Source organism: Colossoma macropomum, unplaced genomic scaffold (genome assembly GCF_904425465.1).
Source record: "Colossoma macropomum unplaced genomic scaffold, Colossoma_macropomum, whole genome shotgun sequence".
Classification (NCBI taxonomy): Eukaryota; Metazoa; Chordata; class Actinopteri; order Characiformes; family Serrasalmidae; genus Colossoma; species Colossoma macropomum.
The window spans coordinates 19,872,711-19,893,754 of record NW_023494789.1 but is presented as its reverse complement, the minus strand read 5'-3'; the positions used below and the strand labels follow the sequence as shown (position 1 = coordinate 19,893,754).

General features: G+C 40.6%; 1 protein-coding gene across 2 annotated transcripts in view; it reads left to right on the top strand.

Moving 5' to 3' along the window:
- Positions 1-21,044, top strand: part of tgfbr3 (transforming growth factor, beta receptor III) — a 154,816-nt gene that overhangs the window by 46,973 nt on the left and 86,799 nt on the right. For both annotated transcript variants that reach the window (XM_036570439.1, XM_036570440.1), the window contains exon 3: positions 8,765-8,952. In XM_036570439.1, coding sequence (XP_036426332.1) covers positions 8,765-8,952 — 188 coding nt within the window. The remainder of the gene's footprint in view (positions 1-8,764; positions 8,953-21,044) is intronic.

The window sequence follows — 21,044 nt, the reverse complement described above, 5'->3', positions numbered from 1 at the left end:
TGCAAGCGTGTGTGTTTGTGTATGCGTGCATTCTGCAGGTTACTGTAAAGTGTGGCACGTTCAAGTAAGAAGAAAGTTTCGTGTTTCTGTGGTTTTGGTTTGTTAGTGAGTCTCTCTGAAACAGGTGCATGTAGGTGGCAGCAACTCACTTTCCACTCTTCAGAAACGGAAGTTTAACACACTGTAAAGTCATCTGCCGAAACCCTCCCCCCAACAACCAACCCTACCAAGCTTATGGAACTTCCATAAAACCTCCAGACCAAACATGAACCCGCTGTTGGATTTAAAGGAATACTCCAGCATTTTCAACCTTATCTGTATCTGCTGTATCTGCAGCCTACGGTTGATTACCACAGACAGTCATTTCAACACATTTCTCTGAACGCTGTAGACTCAGAACACACTCATAATAGAAGCCAGTGGAAAGGTGCTCACTAACTTCTTTTAAGAGTGTGTTTGAGACACAAACAGTTCCTTTAATCCTCAGCTTTAACTGCAGTCCTGACCAAATCTCTCTCCACTGGTATGAATCTATTTATTTAACAGTATAATGTCTCACGCTGGTGTGTGTTTCAGGTTGTTGATGTTGAGTCTCTTCTAATAATGTTCTACACACACTCCCTCTGTCTGCCTGTCCTCTCAGTCTCTTTCTCTCTCTCTTGAGACTCTAGAGATGAGTTGGACAGAGTTTGAGAGCAAGAGAGAGAGATAAGAGAGAGAGCCAGGAGAGAGGTGAAAGAAAGATACATGAGAGAGAGAGGAGAGAGAGAAATAGAGAGAGAGAAAATTGGGGGGGAGAGACAGGAACAAAAAGGTGAGAAACATAGGACAGAAAGTGAGAGAGAAATAGAACGCGTGAATTAATAGAGAAAAATGGAGAAAGAAAGAGTGTGAGAGAGAGAAAGAGCGTGCGAGAGAGAGAAAGAGAGAGTGACATAGAGAGAAATGAGAGAGAGATGGAGAGAGAGAGAAGAGAAAGAGAGAGAGACAGAGGGGGACAGAGAGAGAGTGAGAGAGGTGAGAGAAATGGTCAGTAGAATTTGTGAGAGGTGTTGCAACTGGTCTTTTTCTTTCTTTCTTTCTTTCTTTCTTTCTTTCTTTTGCCTCTCTCCCTCTCTTTCTTTCTCTCACTCTCCTTCTTTTTCTCTCTCCCTGTTTCTCCATCTCTTTCGCTCTCTTTCCCTCTCTCCCTCCCTATGTCACCCTCCTTCTCTTTCTTGCTCCCTGTCTCTCCATCTCTTTTGCTCTCTTTCCATCTCTCTCTCCCTTTTTTCTGTCCTTCCCTCTCGCTCTCTCTTTCTCTCCCTATATCTCTCTCCTTCTCTCACTCACCTTCTCTCTCTCTCGCTGCTCGCAGACAGACACTTATAGTTTTTCCAGATGTACTTGGAGAAATGTTCCATTTGTTTCACTAGCTAGTAAAATAAAAATACCATCATGAAATCCATTTATTCACCATCAGATTGTTTGCATGTGTGCTGCTCCTCATATCCTGCTGTTATTTATCTTAAAGCCTCTCTGTGATGGACAGAGTATTTTCCAAAAAAAAATCAGCACAGCACTTGTATTTCACTCAACAATAGCTTTTGTTTTAAAGGAAATATTATCTTATCTCTCTGACGCTGCTGTCTTTCCATGCTTATTTTAAAGAAAATGTTACCTAACCAACTGCAAACCACTGTGTCATATAACAGACCATTTTTTAAAGAAAGTGTCTTTAATCTGCTTACTGATATGAAGTTTTGCTTCTGATACTCCATATTTTAAAAACTTCTTTCTTCTCAGTATGGGAACAAACCCTGTGTTTATTGCCCCTGATTTCAGTTCCATTTTGTTTGAGGATTATAAAACAAATGCAGGGCTTCCTTCTATTATTGTAAAAGAAATTGTCTGTATTCTTTTCTTTCCAATACACTTTATTGTCTATGGACCCTTTTTTCCCTCCCAGCAGTTAAATAAAGAAACAACATCACTGCCCAATAAGGCCCGTAATCTTTTGGCAGTCTTCCAAACTCTTTTCTTTCTTCTTTTTTTTTTGCCTCGGCTGGTGCTTGTTATTCCCAGCTCCGCTGCGCAGGGGAAAAAGTCAGTTTGAGTGCTCTCAGAGAGAGAGAGAGAGAGAGAGGAGAGAGAGAGAGAGACAGAGAGAGACTACGTCTTCCAGGCTGGAAGAGGAGGAGGAAAGAGAGATGATGTCATATGTGTGACACAGCAGATTTCAACACATTTCCCAAGTGTAGTCAATCAATTAAGACAAGTTTGGTGTCTGAAGTTCACTTCTTTAGTTTTCTCTTGAGCTTTAAGGCTAAAAAGTTTTGGAAGCTTAAAGTTAACCAATTAGCGTCATGCTAACTGCATGTCTAAACCCTCACACGCTTACCTCAGACTGTTTCAAGTTGTTAAGTAACAAGGGGTGGTCTGGAGACTAAGCTGCTCTTGTCAAATTAATTGTTTTTGTCATAAAAAAACAAAACTTCACTCATTCAGCCTATAGCAGTTTAGCTCCACCTACTCAGGCTGAAGTTCCAAGCAGTGTTTCACCCCATAATACTTTTTAGATGAGGCACAATGAGGAGAGCCAATCAAAACAGATACACTCTCTCTCTCTCTCTCTCTTTCTCTCTCTTTCTCTTTCTCTCTTTGTCCCTCTCATTCTGTCTCTTTCTCCCTCTCTCTCTCTCTTGCTCTCTCTCTGTCTCTCTCTCTTTAATGTTTTCCAAATGTGTGTAGTGTGATCAGTGTAGTGGTTGGTGTGTGTGTGTGTGTGTGTGTGTGTGTGTGTGTTTGTTTCAGTGGTTTCAGTCTGTGGTGAACTGAGAGGTACTGACCTGCGGGAAAACTCTACCAAACACTCTCAGGAGAGAGATCACCTCCTAACGGAAAACAACTGCTTGTCTGTGTGTGTGTGTGTGTGTGTGTGTGTGTGTGTGTGTGTGTGTGTGTGTTTGTGTGTGTGCACGCGTGTGAGTGTGTGTGTATGAGTAAGCGCAAAGGAGAAAGTGTTTGAATGAGAATCATTGCAGTGGACGTAGAGGAATGTTTGTACTGAAAGGGGTCAGTGTTTATCAAAAGGTCATCACTTTTTCTTCACTTCTTTTCTTTTCTTTTCCCCTGTGGTCAGCCCTTCAGAGTAAAGCGGCTGTTTGTGTGTTTAGTGCTGAATCTACGTCACAGTGTGGTAAATAAGTGTTTCGTACATGCCTGCATGCAGGTCTTTTGATGGTCATTACTCAGTTCAATGACTTAAATCCTTTTTTAAAAATTAATTGTGCTTTTTAGAATGAAACAATAGAACAGGAGAGGGAACACGTTACTGTGCATAGAGTCATGGTTTGTAATATCTTACAGTAGATTATTACCCATAATTTAGATTATGTAGATAGATCACATGTAGATCATTGCAAGGAACACACAACCTTTTTGGGAACGTTTTTTAGTAAAGAAAAAAAGAAAAGAAGCCCTATATGTTGCTTCAAATATATGTTTTTAATAGAGGTATTTTCACCCAAAGAAGTAGTTTCAGTGGCTTAAAATAAAGCGAAAGATGGTTGTTACCTAGCAACTGATGGTCAGGGGAATAACACAGGGATGGTGAAAAAAATATGCTGTTATCAGATACAACAACACAGGTAGAACTTTTTCAACCAATCAGATAGCATGCTCAGAACTAACTGTGCAATTATTCAGTTAACATTTTAAATAAATATAGTAATGGTAAACCCTAAAATAGGGGAGCACTCTGAAAAAAAGGTTAAGGACCCCTGATCTATATAAAAAAAGAAGCGCTTTCATCATTCTTCTTGCCTCAATAGCAGCATCAGTCCTGTGAGGTAAAGATCACTGTTGAGATCAATTCCAGCCCACTCCTTCACAGACTGGGTACGCACTTCAGAGTTCATGTGCACCTACTTCAGCATTTCACCTGATGTTCCAAAATGAGAATTTGGGCTCTTGCTGATCAGTCAGCCTGTCCTAGTGTTCCATCATGTCTGTTGAAAAAAGTCACATACGGACACCCTGCAGTTCTCATGCTGGAATGTGGGAGTGTCAACATTGTGCTCTGCTCAGACATGAAGCACAAAGTTAAAGTAGAAGTGTGGGCTGGAATCCTTACCTGACAGTTTCGGTGCTGTCACTAAAACAAAGAGAGGCATAATAAAGTATTAGCAAGGAAATTTTGCATGTAAATATATGTACATAGTCTTTTGTACATCATCATTGAGACTAGCAGCTCTCACGAGTGAGAGAGTCCTGGCTTTAGAGTTTCTTTGCCACGAATAGTTTCCTCAAGTGCCAAGTTACTGCTCATATACGTTCAAACTACAATCACGAGTCATCATCTGAGCATCATGACTCACAGTTGCCTGGACGCTCATTGTGTGCATGTGCGTGCGTGCCTGTGTGTGTGCTTTCTTACGGTAATTCAGCCTGGCTCAGGTTTTGGCTGTGTTCTCCACTGCAGAGGCCAACACTTTCCTTCAGAAAGCTGCTTCTTCTCAAAAAAGCCTTATTGGCATCATCATCTAAAATTACAGCGCATTCAAAAAATGACCAAAGCATTCAAATCTGTTCCTTATACATTAATCAATACACACACAGCTAACTTCCCACTGTTAAACCCTCTTTTATTCAGTCCCCTTAGCCCTTTTCGTTTTCTTTAACTTTCTCTTGGTCTCTCTGCCTTCTCTCTCTTTCTCTCTCTCACTCTCTCTCTCTCCTCTGTCTGTTTGTGAGGACTTATTGTGCTTTTTCAATTCTTGCAGACATAGTGCAGACGCATGGTCTTTTCTGTCTGAGCCTGGCAGTCCTCTCCTGCTTTGCTGTCCTGCAGGGGCTTCTGGGTAAAATAACAATGTCCCATGATTCTTTGGTCATTTTGCTCTACACAAAAAGAGACAGAGAGATGGAGAGAGAGTTTGGTTGTAGGGAACATTATAATAAATGCACCCTATGAACATTATGCATCTATGAAAAGTAACAACAATAATAACAGCAATACTTCAGTGAATACTTCATTATGTTAAATCAAGTGTACTGATGATGGAATTTAAAAAATCCATGATGGCTACGAGCTTCACGCAGAAATCTGGAACCAAACTTTGTTGTTCAGCGTAGCTCACAAGATAGCAGTTACTTTTTACTGTATTTATGGTTATTCGCAATTTAAATGATATTCCTAGGTGTTCTGTATGTATTTTATAAATATTTATGTGTAATGATAATTTTCTAAGCCTAACCCTGAACTCTGATCTTAACTTCAGCAACCAAAAAGAAATAATTTTGCTCTTTCAGTTTAAAAAATAAAACATGGAACCATGCAATAATGCAATAATATAAGGTTGTTATGTGTCACCAGTTGACAGCTGAATGTTTTTTTGTTTGTTTGTTTGTTTCTTTCTCTGTCTGATATTCCCTAAGATTGTTAGGTTTTTTCTTGTTTTGTATGTCCACATATTTAAAAGGAAAATTCTTGTATGCAGCAAACTCTTGGAGATGTGCATAATTTCTTAAATGACAGCAATAATATTTTTTTTGTGAAAAAAATAAACAAAGTGGAGATAATTTAATTGCTCTTGAAGTTCACCCTGTTTTGTCCTCAAAATGTATAAAAACAAGCACACATACACACACTCACACAGGTCAGCAGGGGACCAGGAGCCTTAGTGGCAGACTGGACCATGAGCCTAAAAGGCAGATTCTTCTTTTCAGTCTTTCTTCTGCTCTGACTGCTGTCTGTGTGTGACGCTTGCTTTATAGCTGCAGGCTGAGCAGTTATTAGAGGAAAGCAGGAAGATTACTGAGCAACTGCCATAAATAGAGCCAGAGAAGTCATGTGATCATTCTTTTTTAAACTGTTGTTTAAAGCAAATATTGAAACTTCACATTTGTCGGTTCCTTCAGTTCTGCATTTATGGCAAAGAAAATTGTGAAAATCTAAACAGCGTTCTATTTAAAATTTTTCATTCTTTGCAAACACTTTTATTGTGTTTATTTATTTTTTTATTACATTTTTTGACTGGTTTTGTGTCTGACCAGAACCAAAAGGTCTTATTTGACCCTCAGAAGTCACTGTTATTTCTAGCGATAACAAAAGCTTGCTGTAATTTGATATTGATTATGTCTCACTTGCAGCTCACTGAAACATATGAAGAAATTCTGTGGAAGTTCCAAATTTTAAACTTTCAATCCAAAACACATTTGTGTTATCTCCAAAACATTCTTAACTTTTAATGGAAATTATAGCAGAATTTAGCTCCACTTACCATATAAGTGCAGACACAGCACTTCTGCTTATGTTTTTAAACACCTCAGTGTCACCGCTGGACTGAGAATATTCCACCAACCAAAAATATCAACAGCGTCCTGTGTGCAGCGTCCGGTGACCACTAATGAGGGACTAGTGGTGGACTAACACAAACTGTGCAGCGACAGATGAGCTACTGTTTCTGACTTTACATCTACAAAGTGGACCAACAAGGTAGGAGTGTCTAATAGAGTGGACAGTGAGTGGACACTGTGTTTAAAAACTCCTGCATAACACACTAACTATTGACTATTGAAGAACAGGGTAAAAGGGGGCTAACAAAGTATGCAGAGAAACAGATGGACCTCAGTCTGAAATTGCAGAACTACCAAGTGCACCTATATAGTAAGTGGAGCTGATAAAATGGACAGTGAGTGTAGAAACAAAGAGGTGGTTTTAATGAAGAGAATGGAGGTACAAGGTTTTGTCCTGATAGCAATCATACGATAAGTAGTTATTGATATGCTCACAGTTTTGTACAGTCCATCCTTTACTTTTTGAAAATGGAGGTAACTGGAGTTTTGATAACTAACTTTGTCATTAACTATGTATTATGTATCGCGTATGTACAATATGTATTAATTTTGTAGGTACATTTCAGTATTACAGTAAAATGACTATAATAACTTGCACTAGTAAGGGACAACATTGATGGTGAATAGCAGAGCCGTGGATGCCTTCGGTACTTTGTCCTTAATTGGCGTTGTGAAACAGAAGAGCTTAATCTGTGTTCCATTCTCCATTATCCCCAGTCCTTTACTCTAGGCTTCAAGGTTCCGTCTCAGAGACGTCCAGAGAGCCTGCCTTGGGTTTACTGAGCGTGCCCAACACCCTTAATACCCCGTCTTGTCTCTGTGGTAACAGCTCCGATGACCCTGCTCTAACTACGGTCTTGAGAGGAGCATGCTGTCTTGTGAAGTTTTAAGAGTGATTAAGAGAGGGTAAATCCAGCCATGTAAGGAAAGAGCTAGCAATGAAGTGACAGCAGAGGCTATAGAGGAGGACAGATGGGTTGCCAGATCCTCTCTAATGAACAGGGAGTGTAGTATGCGGGTGGGAGACTGCTGCCTCCCTGCTTCTTCATCTCTTCTCTTCTCCACTCTGACTCATTACATCACTCTCATTGCATAATGGACGGGATTTATCAATTAATGACATGGGAGTACCAACAGGAAAACCGCCGCATTGTGTTTGTGCTTGTAGAGCGCCGTCACTAAGGACTATTATCTTATCACTGCTCCAGATAACCCACATGGGGGCTTTTCTGTTCTCCTGCCGCCCAGTTGAAATAACTTCACAGAGTTTTCTCGGCAGCGTCCGTGTGCGTTCCACTGATAAGCGCTGAACTGTGCCGCAGAACCTGCATATACTGAATTAGTGTCGTTGTTACACGTAAAGTCATGGTTCAACAGAGAAAATTCAGATTCACCCTTACTCAAAACGCACGGACAAAAATAATGCTTGATTCAAGTGTGTGCAAATGTGTGCATTGGTTTCACGTGAATAAATAGTACACCAACACGGTTGCTGTCATTCCTTTTAAGTACTTTTGGCAAGAATTGTTGATATAATGTGTTTTATTTGCGTGGAACTGATGTAAAATTTGAATCAAGCAAATTCAAAGCAACGTTTAGCGTATAGTCCATCAGCTATGACGTTTGGTGTCATCTAGTTTGTTTAGTTGCTTCTTTAGTTTTGCACTGGAGCCATGAGGCTAATTTTGCTAGCATGTTGTGGAAACTTATGTAGAACAACCTAGAAGCTACCTGCATGCCTAAATCATTACATACTTGGCTCAAATTAACCATGTTGAATAATCTTAAATAGACTTGTATGTATTGAAATAGACGTCATACAGTGTCAGATACAAAGCAAGTCTATTTGAGATTACTTAATATAGTTTTTGGCAAATGTACAATGAATCAGGCATGCAGTTAGCATGATACTAATTGTTATACATAAACTTCTACTGCTTGATAGCAAAATTAGCCTCATGGCTCCAGTGCAAAATTAATGAAGCAGTCTTCAGTAACCAAACGTCTTTGCTGAATGACTAAACACTGGAATAATGTGTTGCTTTAAATTAACTAGATTCAAATGTGTACATAGGTTCCACACATATAATATACACCACATCAACACTAAAACTAAGAAAAAGGAATGACATTAAATTAGCACAATGCTAATTGGTGCTTCCATGAGCTTGTACCACTTGTAAGCTGTATTTGCTTCAGACACCAAACACATCTTCTTTGAATATTGCGTAAATTAGCTTTTTTTGTCAAACTGTTCCTTTAAATCCTGACCTTTGCAGTGTGAAATGCTGGGAATCATCAGGCTTCTCCTAGAACGAGTGGAGAAACAGAGGAGACTCTGGCTTCTTATCCTTTGAGTGAGAGCAACCTGGTTTGAAGCGAGTATGTTTGTTAATGCTTTACATTTTTTCTGGCTGTGTTTCAGGTCCGCTCTCCCGTAGCCCATGTGAATTGTTGCCAGTGGGTGCCAGCCACCCTGTCCAGGCCTTCCTGAAGAGTTTCACGGCCCAGTCTGGCTGCGCAAGCAGAGGAACCACCAGCCTTCCTCAGGAGGTGCACATCATCAACCTGCGTAGCAGCAGCCCTGAAGGAACAGGAGAGAAACCTGCAGAGGTAAGACTGTTTCCGCTGGTAGGGCATAAACTCATTGGTCCCTTTATTAGAAACACCTCCCTTGTAGCTCCACCTTGCTGGTGTACAGTTAGAGACTGTAGCTCATGTGTTGATGCACAGTTTGTATTAACCAGCCCTTTATCAGTGTTCAGTTTCTGATCACAGAGCCATGCTTGGCTGGATATTTTTGGGTGGTGCAAAAACCACAGCAGCACCGCTGTACCTGATACACATGCTAAGAACAGACCACCATCCAACTAAGGTCTTCTGTTCAGGCAAATTGTTCTGTCATTTTGGACCATTTCTGTTGTGTTTTCACTCTGCAGACGTAGTGTGCACTGTAGAGTGCTGCAGAATGGACTTGATCGGCATTAACTTACTATGATGGAGTGGACTGAAAACATTTTCTGGGCACTGCAGGCTGGGCGTGTTGTTACGAGATGTTAGTCGGGTTGTAAGTGGAAAGGGATGTTGTAGAAACAGCGTGTTGCCAGTGAGGTAGGGTGTGTGTGTGTATGTGTGTGGGGGGGGAGGGTGAACCTGCTGTGACTATCAGATTAATTGATGTTGTAATTGCTGGACGCCCTTTCTGGCCCAGCGCCGCGCTGACTCGAACACATTTCTGAAGAAACAGCATCGTTTTTGTGTTTACTTTATCTTTGTTCAGCGGGGTGTGCAATCAGAGCTGAGACACACTCCCTCACTCACCCACACATACACACAGCGCTGCTGGGGTGATCCCTGATGGCTCGGTTGTCTGGCGGTCCTCAATTCTATTAGTGAGCAATGAGCTTGGGGAGGGAAAAAAGTATAGGCTGGAAAAAACGAGAGACAGTCCATCAACTTTTCAGTCTGCACACGTCCCAAGAAAAACAGCAGTGGGCCCCAAGTGAGAGGGGGGCTAGGGCTTCGGTGGTTTTGTCCAGCAAGGAGAGAGAGAGGACAAAAAGAGAGAGGTAGTGAGGAGAAGGATAAAAAAGAGGCAGAGGAAAGAAGTAGAGTATATCTTGGCTAAATAGCTGCAGTTGTTAAGCACTATCAGCCATGCGGATCAAGGAGAGTTTTTTATGTCCTTAGCCCTGTGGGTCCAGCACTATTGAAATACAATATCAATCCCTGTCCACAAGCACAATCACGGTTATAATGCGGCCTTTATGCTTCTGACCAAGGAGCTTTCTGCGTTAGCGGACACATACTGCGCAGAGCTAAAAGCTTTAGTTTCATCATAGCCAGAATAATCAATGACCTGCAGACCCCTCCAAATCATCAGCCATTTAAATACTTTTCCATACTTTTGGAGTCCGACTCTACCTGAGAGTTCGTTACATGCGTGACACTGACAAAAAGTGAGAACTGATTGGGAAAAGTTTATGATGTACATTAACTGTACAGTAACATAAACTGTACAATATTCTGTCTGAATGCTATTCTGTGGCCTAACTGAGCTCATGGGTGTTGTTTTTTGTTTATCTGTCTTGTGGTATTCTAGAGCAGGGGTTAGAAGAAATATGGCAAAAATATAGTATCATGATACTTTAAGAAGTTTTCACGATTACACGATATATGTCATGTATCATATGGGAAAGACAAAGTAAAAAAAAACAAACTAAGAAAACAATGCTTTGTATTCAACATTTCTCATACCTTGCAGCACTTAATCCAAATAAACAGGACTAATGCTAACTTTGTAACCAAACATGTAGTCGGGAAGTGTTTGTAGTCCTATCGATATCCACGGAATCCTCAGAAAAGCGTATTGTGACACACAGTGTGATGTAATTTATCACAATAACGCAGCGTCAGTTAGCCCAGCCCTAGCAAGGATCTTCAGCTGTGGTCCTGGAGGCCTGTGTCCAGCACAGTTTGGTAACTCCTCTTTTTAAAAACGCACCTATCAAACTTGGCTTAGGTTAAATCAGGTGTGTTTGAGGACCAGCATCCAGCACACCAAACTGTGCTGGTCGCCGGTCCTCCAGGACTGGAATTGAAAACCCCAGTTCAAGAGCTACAAGCCACAAAAGGTTGTACGTTGCTGCTGCTAAGCAGGGTGAAAACATTCTAACACACACTGTCATGCAGCTTCCATCAAAAACTTTACACATTAGTTGATTTTGAGATGATATATTAAAAAACTTTTCAGGAGAAGGACAAAATATCCTTATAATGGAATAATGGAAGTTACCAATTCAGATATCTTGAAGAGATGATAAAACACTTGCATGTGTGAAAACCGTGTCAGAAATTTGTTGTTGTAGAGAGACGGTTCATTCTGTGTTTGCACCTTATCGACATTGATTTTGTGTTTATACTGCAAACTAACTGCACCAGGTGCTCCAGAGTGCAAATGGCAGCATTCTCACTTTTTCTATTGACCTGCTCTAACAGAGCAATTACACCAGGGTTCATTTTAATCTACCCAAACCTGTGAATCTGCCCTAATGAAACTTATTTTGGACACTAAACATGCCTTCATGCCTAAATATTCATATAAGACTACTTTGAAGTCGCTTCTGTTAATTTTCTTCTGATTCTAAATAAATACTAATGATTTCTTGTATAACTATGTTTTATCACCTGTCTGTAAAGCACTTTGAGCTGCCACAGGCATGAGAAGTGCTATATAAATAAATATTATTATTATTATTATTATTTCTCTCTGTTGAGTGCTAAAGCAGGGGAGCATTTGGCCCAGATAAATTTGCGGCAGAGAGATCAGATTGTTGTTGGAGGCTCCAGCGCATAAAACAAACGTACAGAGAATGCTATCTTAGATAGAGATGCAGCAGGGATGAGGGTGGCAGAAAAAGACAGTCATCAGATTGCTTCGTCTGAGCCTTATCAAGCAAGTGGGGTATTAAAGTGTTTCTTAAACAAAAAAAAGGGCTTTCCAGTCAAAAGTGTGTTTTTCAGCCTGTTAGTACAATTTTGTTATACACTGGTACTTTTATTCAGCACTGTGATCAAGCAAGCAGGGTAATAACATGTTTATCAAACAATAAAAAGGGCTTGCGGGGCAAAAGTTTTTGCTTAGAAGGTCAGTATTTGAGACCATATTTCCATTAGTCACTGTGTGAAGGGTTGTGATGGATTCCCATTAGTCAAGTCAAATTAAGTTTATTGTCATATGTACTCAGAATACTGTGAACTGTCAAATACAGTGGAATTACTGTAGTACAGCTCTGACTCCTGCAGACAACATAAAGTGGTGGGGTATTGCATGTACTATGCCAGTAAAACCAAAAAGGCAGCCAGGATAGAGTGATATGGAAATTGCAGAGATACATAGCTTAAACAGACACTGCAATAGATTATACATTGTACAATATAATATAATATGACACTGTTTTATACTATAATTTAGTGTGATGTATTCCCAAGTCGTATGTCAGGCTCTTTTGGGGTAGGGCCTATCAAATAGCATTACTCACACTCTTTGCTTAGCCTGTGCCATGAGTCATTGGTCCCTCCTTCTAGATATGCTTCATCAGGCCTTTGGATAAGTCCGAGGCTCTGGGCCAGCGATGTGTGAAAAACATGTTTGGACTTAACACTGGCTCCAGGAGTGCAGATTCTCAAAACCCCACTGATCTCTGCCTGTGCCAGATACAAGATTGTTTTTTTCTTTTTTAAACCCATGATGTGATTAGTCTTCAGTTTTTGTTGGCCATTGAAGGAATTTACTTTACTCCCTCTGTGATGCCATTGTGGTGTATTTGTATTTGTAGCTTGGCAACAGCTCTACGGTTTTTCCTGCTTGTGTACTGCAAGGCCTGCAAATAACTGAGTAATTGAGGCAAACAGTTGAATGAAGGCCAACTCGAGGTTTACTTAGTGCATATCTAAGGAGGCATATAGGAGTTTAAACTGCAGTCCATCTCTTTTCATTACTCTAGTGCCTGTTTGCCTAGTTTTATTTGAGCAAGGAAAGGAAATACAGGGGAAAACTGGAAACGTAGAATTTTGAAACACTTCACAGACACGTTTTGTGATTCAGTAACACGTGAGAGCTGTCGTGGTGCTGAGTACAAAGACAGAACACAAATCCCTCACCTGATATTAGGCCAATTCAAAACATGTGTTTTCCATATAGGGCTCTGTTACCTTTATACCATTGTTTTGTACCTAGATGTAGTGTTCTCTGGGGACTTTTCAAAAGCCAGTTTTTGTCCTCCTCACTTTCAAAGTTAAAAAGCTAAATTCCATTCTTGCTGCCCAGCTCTTATAATCTGGATGACAGGAATTATGGGTTATATGCCTGATAAACTATCACAACCAGCAGATTTTTGCTCTAAACACATGACCAGCAATCAACCAGTTTAGTATTTTGATTTTGGCTGATCTGTATTGCAATTTCATTATATAAATAGCTGCATTCATGCTGCTCTTACACTAAAATGTTAAAAAGCATAATTAGGCATGACTTACTGTGCTAAATAGTCAGTATCCTTGCACTTTTTAATTTAGCACTGTATATGATTTATATTATTTAAATAAGCAACTGTTTTTTACGAATTTAAAATGCAGATTAAGGAGCATATAATATTTTTATATTGCAGTTTAACTGATAGACTAAAAGTACTGGAACATGATTTCATGTTTTCATATTCCATGATGCCATTGGTCAATTTGTTAGTAAAGCAGTCGGAATCGGAATTCACCATAGAAATTGGTGCATTCCTAACAGATTATCAGCATGGGTTGATTGATAAAAGTCCATCTGAAGTTGACCACACCACTGATATATGTATCACCCTATGCTGTAGCCATTTCCATGGTTATACTACACAAATGTCCATTGGAATGCTATACATGATTATACAAGGAGTAACACGTTTTAGAAGACAAACACAATGAATTCCAGCACATGGAAGATGAAGAGACAATGAAATTTAAAATATTAAGTCTACTAAGGTGAAAAACTTGTAATTTGATGATACTGTGATCCATTCTGTCAGCACTAACTTCAGTAACGTTACAGTTTATTAGCTGTCATTACCAGGTGATCAGTGAAGTGGGATGACTTAACTATCATTAGCTGGTGTTAACATTATTGATACCTATAGTCATACAGAACTTGATGTCATTGCCCCAGATAGTCAGCATGAGACATGTTTAAAATTCAGTCAACAATAACATGAGACTGAAAAACCCCAGTGCATAACTTGTTAAACTTCATAATATCACCCCAATTAAAACTAAAGCTAGGCCCTTCGTGTTGTAGGATAAAGCACACAGCATATTTTAGGGACCTGATAGAGACTGGATTATGGCGTGCTCCTCCTAAGCCCCAATGTGAAGTGAGTTTTGTCTACACACATGGACAGATAAGGCCGTTCCACTCAGCGCATTCCAAGCCTCAGGTATTTGTTAGATTCTGATATCTCCAGGCCAATTATTGTGCTTTCTGATTGAGAGAGAGATTGGGAATGCACAGAACAAAAGGCTTAGGACGACCTTTGGCGTACACACATCCGCAGCGGAGATCTTTGTGATCTAAAGGCCAGCACGTAATCGTGACCACACGTTTGAAACCAGCAGAGGCCCCCTCATGCTTACACACACACAAACACACACACACACACACACACACACACACACACACACACACACACACACACTACAGCCAAAAGAATGGAAAATAAGCAAACTGTTTGTTGAAATCTGGTTGAACCAAAAGTTTGTTCCAGAATATTCCATTAGTTTACATTGCTGTACTGTTACATTTTCTCGAATACTCTTCAGGCTGGTCCCAAATTGCAGTCACTAAGCCACTGCAGTCCCCACTTTGGTGAAGCCAACAACGTGCAGAAACCGCAAGGGTGCTTGGTTTAAACATGTGCATCTGGGATAGGCTCATGCAATGTGTCTGTACCTGATAGAGTCTTCAGGATCATCTGAATGAGGGAGTCAAGTGGATCAGATTAAAGCAGTAATAAACCTGCAGGAGAATCAGCAGGAGCTAAACTCAGTTGCGGCCATTTACTGCACTTGTTAAGGAACTCGTCTGTTCTAGCTTCTTAAACGTTTGTTGAAAAAGTGAATAATTTCATGTTTCATTTCATGTTGAAATTTCAAATTTAGTGTTGTTTCCAAACTTTTGGCCTGTAGTTACACCCCTCCCCCCACCACACATGCACACACCGTCTCTGAAGCTGTTTTAATCTAGACGGGTGACGTAGTTTCCAAGATTTCCAGCCATTTTTCTCTCTTTAAGGCCCTTTGTGGTTGGGTGTTTCCTTTTCAAATCATGACTCCAATTACTTGTCGGCAGATTCTGCTTGGGAGGCTCACACTCTAAAACTGCACACAATAGTGTCCCAAAGGAGGGTGGTGACCTCTGTTCATGACTAAATGCTGCAGTATGGGGTCAGTCGGCTTGCAAAATTCTCAAAAGGTGCAAATTGTGTCAATTTGGTTTGTCACTTCAGCTTGAGTTCATGTTATCATTCTTTGTCATTTTCCACAGTGTTGAAAAAAACTGCATTATCTTGCTAAACGGACGGATTGTGAGGGATGTTTTCCTTCCTGTGGGGGCTCATGACTTAGGCCATGCTCGAATGTCATGCGAAACTGTTTGTCCTTGATATGTTTGGCATTAATTGTGTGGCCCCCCACTCCCCATATGGACTGTTTGTTTTGGGGGATGTCCAAACCTTCTTGATTCCTCTGCGTGTGCTGTTTTCTCACTGTGTGGAGCATTTGCTGGCCTTCTTTTCTCAGCTAATGAAGGAGTGCTGGGTAAGCATATGGCTAGAACTCTCTGCATCAGTTGTTTTAAAGACATTTTATGCATTGGTGAAATTCAACTCTGTCCTGACGCCTAGCTCATGTCTCTGAGGCCTTGCTCACCCGTATGGTCTCTGGCTGGATGATCGAAGAAGAATAAATCAGCCCGTCCATGCAATATGTTTGGCTAGTGTTGGGGCTGGAGCAGGAGGAGTGTAGAGCTTTAATTGGGCCTGAAATTTTGAACCGAACTTAAATATAGCTCAAGAATATTCTCTGCTTGAGTATGACAACAACCCACAGAAGTAAGTTTAGAATCCATACCTGATTGTAGCCTGACAAAATTCTGTTGGAACCTGACTATGGCATGACAAAAATCTGTCCAAATCCGGCTGTAGCTTAACAAAATTCCGTCTGAACCTACCTGCAGTGTGACAAATTCTGCCTGAGTCTGACTGTTGCATGACAAAAATTCTGTCTGAAAGCGAGTGTAGGCTGAAAACTTGTCTGAATCCAACTGCAGCGAAGCAAAATTCTGTCTGAATATGACTGTGGCCTGAAAAAAATTGTCTAAATCCGACTGTTGTGCAGCAAAATTCTGTCTGAGTAAGTGTGTGCAAACCTTTGACTGGGACTGTATACAGTGTAGTGGTTTATTGAGGTAACACTCTCAACTGAAGTGCAGCAAAATTCTGTCTGAATCCGACCGTAGCCTGAAAAAATTGTCTGAATCCGACTGTAGTGCAGTAAAATTCTGTTTGAATCCGACTTTAGCCTGAATAAATTGTCTGAATTCCAGCTGTAGCTTCTCAAAATTCTGTTTGATCCTGACTGTAGCCTGAAAAAAAATCTATCCCAGCCTGACACAAACCCACAGTTTCACTCTCATCTGTTGACATGTGTTGGCCTTGTAGAAACAAGTAATAAAGTAGGCAGAAAATCTAAAATGGGGTAAAAATGCAGTTTAATGCAATTTAAACCTGACTTAACCTGATATTAATAATTGGGTCCCATCAAGTTCAGACAAATTTTTCAAACTACCACACAGCCACAGAAGGCCAGAGTTGGTAGAGGTGGGCGGAGATCAGTTGTGTCCATGACGCAGTACTCAGATAGAGATAAACCCCCGAGGACATCTGGTAAAATAACCACAAGGCCTTGGCATTTACACTGCCCACCTGAGTAACGGGCACAGATGTGGCCATCTGCACTCACACAGACTTAAAACACACACTAAATACACATTCACACAGATGATCTCATACACACATGTATACACACCACACACACACTGTCCTTCAGCCCTCTCCAGCGTGCCGCCAGGTCAGGTTTCATGTGTCCAGGCGCCACTGGCCTTCAGCTGCAGATGAATCAGATCCTTCAAGACATAAACAGTTCAGCGATACCCTGATTTACTGCCTCCAAACACAAGGCCGAAAGCCTAGAGTGCCCTATAGGGTTACAGCCAGTCTCCAGGGGCTGTCCCGCTCCCTAATGTGCTCTGGGCCGTGACCAGATTGGCCGTAAGCCGCAGCGTTGACCAACAGTAACCATGGTGACTGAAGAGCAAAGACATGAGTGTTCTTTTGATTTAACTGCTTATTTTCATGACGACTTGTTTCTGAATGCAGTTTATGTCAAATGTTTGGGCACACTTGATTGAAAAAGATGAAGTTGATGCTATGTTTGAACTTGAATGTGCAAAGCTGCATCAAAGCAAAGGGGTGCTACCTTGAAGAATGACGTTTTGTTTTTTTGGTCATGACATAAATCCATAGGTGTCATTGCGGGGTTTGATGTCTTCATTTTTATTGTAACATGCAGGAAGCAGTAGAAATGCGGAAAACCCTCCTGTGAGTAAGTGTGTGCAAACCTTTGACTGGGACTGTATACAGTGTGGTGAAGTTAAATTCTTTCAATATGTATTTTTTGTTCTGTGGATTACCAGTATAAAGTAGATGTTTTAACTTATGATAGCGTGTAATAAGCGATTTAACCATGACTTGTGCCTTTAGTCATGGAGCCTTTAGTGGTTTTTATAGTCAGCATTTAATTGTCCCTCACAAGTTCAGCGAAAACGACCTCAAATGCCTGCTGTCTCTTTCACAACCTCTCCACTTAAAAATTACAGCACCAATTGCCCTGTAGTTTGTATCACATTTGCTAGGGGAAAGCTGGACATTCGTCACTCTGAGCACTCACCGCTGAACCCAACGAGTGTCTTCAGAGGTCCATTTATCTCTGGTGGAAATGGCTTCTGCTCTGTTTGTTTTGGAGTGTGCCTTTGGATGTGCGTTTTCAGAGTCAGCACAAAGGTGACCGGTTAGTTAGTGATTACAGTAAGATCAGTGTCTGTTTGCTTCTCATCCTTCCTACTCTTACTTCTTTCTGTTCTGGTCGTGAATTAGCTGTGTTTTGGACTGGAGGAATCCTGTGGCCGCTCCAGAAGGAGCCTGTGGTCAGTTGTGGAAGTTCTGTAATACAGAACGGGTGTGAGTAAAACATGTAATTTGCTGATGGAATTTGCCAGTTGAAAGTTTGAAACTTGTTTTTCAAAATACTTTTATAGTTTCCAGTCGTACCTCAGTAGATCACTCTGAGAGTATAAGAGATGAGAACTCTTCAGTGAATGTTCATCACATTCAGAGTTTATCAGTTTATGATCCTAAATTAAGTAAACAGGGAAATAATATAGATAGATAGATGTACTTATTGATTCTCAATAGACAATTTAGGGGAGGGCCTACTGCAGCTGATCAGTGCTAGAGCTCTGGAAAAAAAAATTTGCATAACTGATCCTTAAAGGGGCCCATATAATGGATAACGGATTTGCAGTAAAAGCATTTGACGTAGTATGTAAACACTGTCCGTTTTAAAATGTGACTTTCACTTCTTACTGCAAAGCCAGTCCTTTTTGAATTTCTTTTTTTTTTTGGGATGTCACAAAAAAACAACTAATTTACATATTTCCACCTGTTTAGCCTACAGCAGTATTAAGGACTGTTTCATGCTGCTTTTTAACAGAAGCACAATTCAGGGAAGCCAATCAGAACAGAGGTCATTTACATATACAGATATATGAAAAAGTTGACCACCACTTAATTTTCCAAGTGGAAATAAGTTAACACATCCTCTACAGAGACTAAACTTAAATATGCTGTTTTTGTGAAAATTATAGCGCACAGTCTATGGTGTTTATATTTCCTTAATTTTTAGTTTATATTCTACACTGATTTTCCATTTTATCAGCTCCTTTAACCATATAGGAACACTTTGTAGTTCTACAATTACCGACTGTAGTCCATCTGTTTCTCTGCATACTTTGTTAGCCCCTGTTTTACCCTGTTCTTTAGTGGTCAGGACCTCCACAAGACCACCACTGAGCAGGTGTTATTAAGGTGGTGGATCATTCTCAGCACTGCATTGACACTGATGTGGTGTTGGTGTGTGTTGCGCTGGTACGAGTGGATCAGACACAGCAGTGCTGCTGGAGTTTTTAAACACCTCAGCATCACTGCTGGAATGAGAATAGTCCACCAACCAAAAATATCCAGCCAACAGTGTCCTGTGACCACTGATGAAGGACTAGATGACTAACACAAAGTACAGCAACAGATGAGTTACTGTCTCTGACTTTACATCTACAAGATGGACCAACAAGGTAGAAGTGTCTGATAGAGTGGACAGTAAGTGGACACAGTGTTTAAAAACTCCAGCAGCACTACTGTGTCTGATCCACTTGTACCAGCGCAACACAAACATGCCACCACCATGTCAGTGTCATTGCAGTATTGAGAATTTTCAGTTTATTAAGGTTAATTGTTAATTCAATCAAGATTAACAATTATTCATAAACAATAAGCGATAGAAATCACAAAGGTCATTTGTGGCCCGTGTGACGTGTGTGCACACGAAGAGGAGACAGAATTTGGCACAAAACCCTGTTGTCTAAAATAGCTGCACACTGCTTTTAGCTATACATTGGTGTTTTGTTAATGTTTTATGCATTTAAAAATTGCTAAAATAACTCCTCACAAAACATTGACAGTTGTGATGACTTAAAAACAATCACCAAATTGGCAACACTATGGCAAGGTATTTTTAAAATCATCTTAAAGTAACTCAGACTGGTCTTCTTTTAGTTTAGCACGTCCCTGTAGGTCTTTAATTCAGTGATTAATGTCTGCTCATCAGCGTCTTTCATCGTAGTTGGTGATAATGTTGATCTTTTTCATCACATCAAGGGGGTAACTGACCCATAATGGACTGCTATCCGGTGTTGCAGGATGTTGTCATTTTATCCCTGATTAGTAAACGTGTCCCCAAGCTAATGAGAGGAGTCTAAATCTCTGTTTGTAGCTCCATGCATAGAATACAAGACAAAGAGGACAGGAAACAGGAGAGAAAACATTAGAGCAAATAGGAGGGAAGGGAGGCCCTTTACTGGAGAAAAAAGCAGCGTGCAGGTTAAAGTGGTTGGGCTAGCAAGTAATAGAAACTTAAACCTCACCTGTTAGCACTGTGCAACCTGCATGCCCAAAAAGTGATGGAGCTGTTAAGTAATCTCAAATAGATGTGCTTATGTGGTTTCTGAAACTGTATGACAGACTGCTAATCTATAAACATGGAGACAATTATGGACCAAATTCAGGCAGCAACTGTTTTAGCTATTTAACAACTTTTTTGTAGAGAACAGTATGTCACACAGTGCCATACACAACATAAACAAGTCTATTTGACTTTATTTAAGAACCCAACGCAGTTTGAGGCAAGAGTGTGAGCATAATGCTAATTAGTGAGGTATATGTTACCTTTAGCTTGTTAGCTACATTAGTCTTGTAGCTCCAGTGCACAATAGCCGGCTTAACAAGGCTTGAATCTAGATTTGAATGGTAGCAAGTCAAATCTGTCATTTTCACCATAAAACCCAACCAACAGAAAACACACACACACACACACACACACACACACACACATATACACACACGGCAGCAGCTGCAAGGTGTCAGGGTTGCCTCCACATCCGCACTAAACTAACATCCGTGTGTGAAAGTCTCATAAGTACAGCCCCCTCCCACACACACACACACACACGCGCATTCGTTTTCATTTTCACTGCACAACTGCCCATATTAGAATGAATGGTTTCCTGCCCCAGTCTCTTACACTCTCTCCCTTTCTCTGTCTTTGTCTCTCTCTCTCTTTCTTCCCCTCTTTCTCTGTCTCTCTTTTCACCCTCCTTCCCTGTGTCTCTCCTCCTTCCCTCTCTCTTCCATTATCTTTACCTGTCTCTCTCACACTTTGTTTCTATCTCTCTCTTTCCTCCTTTCTTTCTTTTGCTCTCTTTTTATTCCTCTATTTTTTCC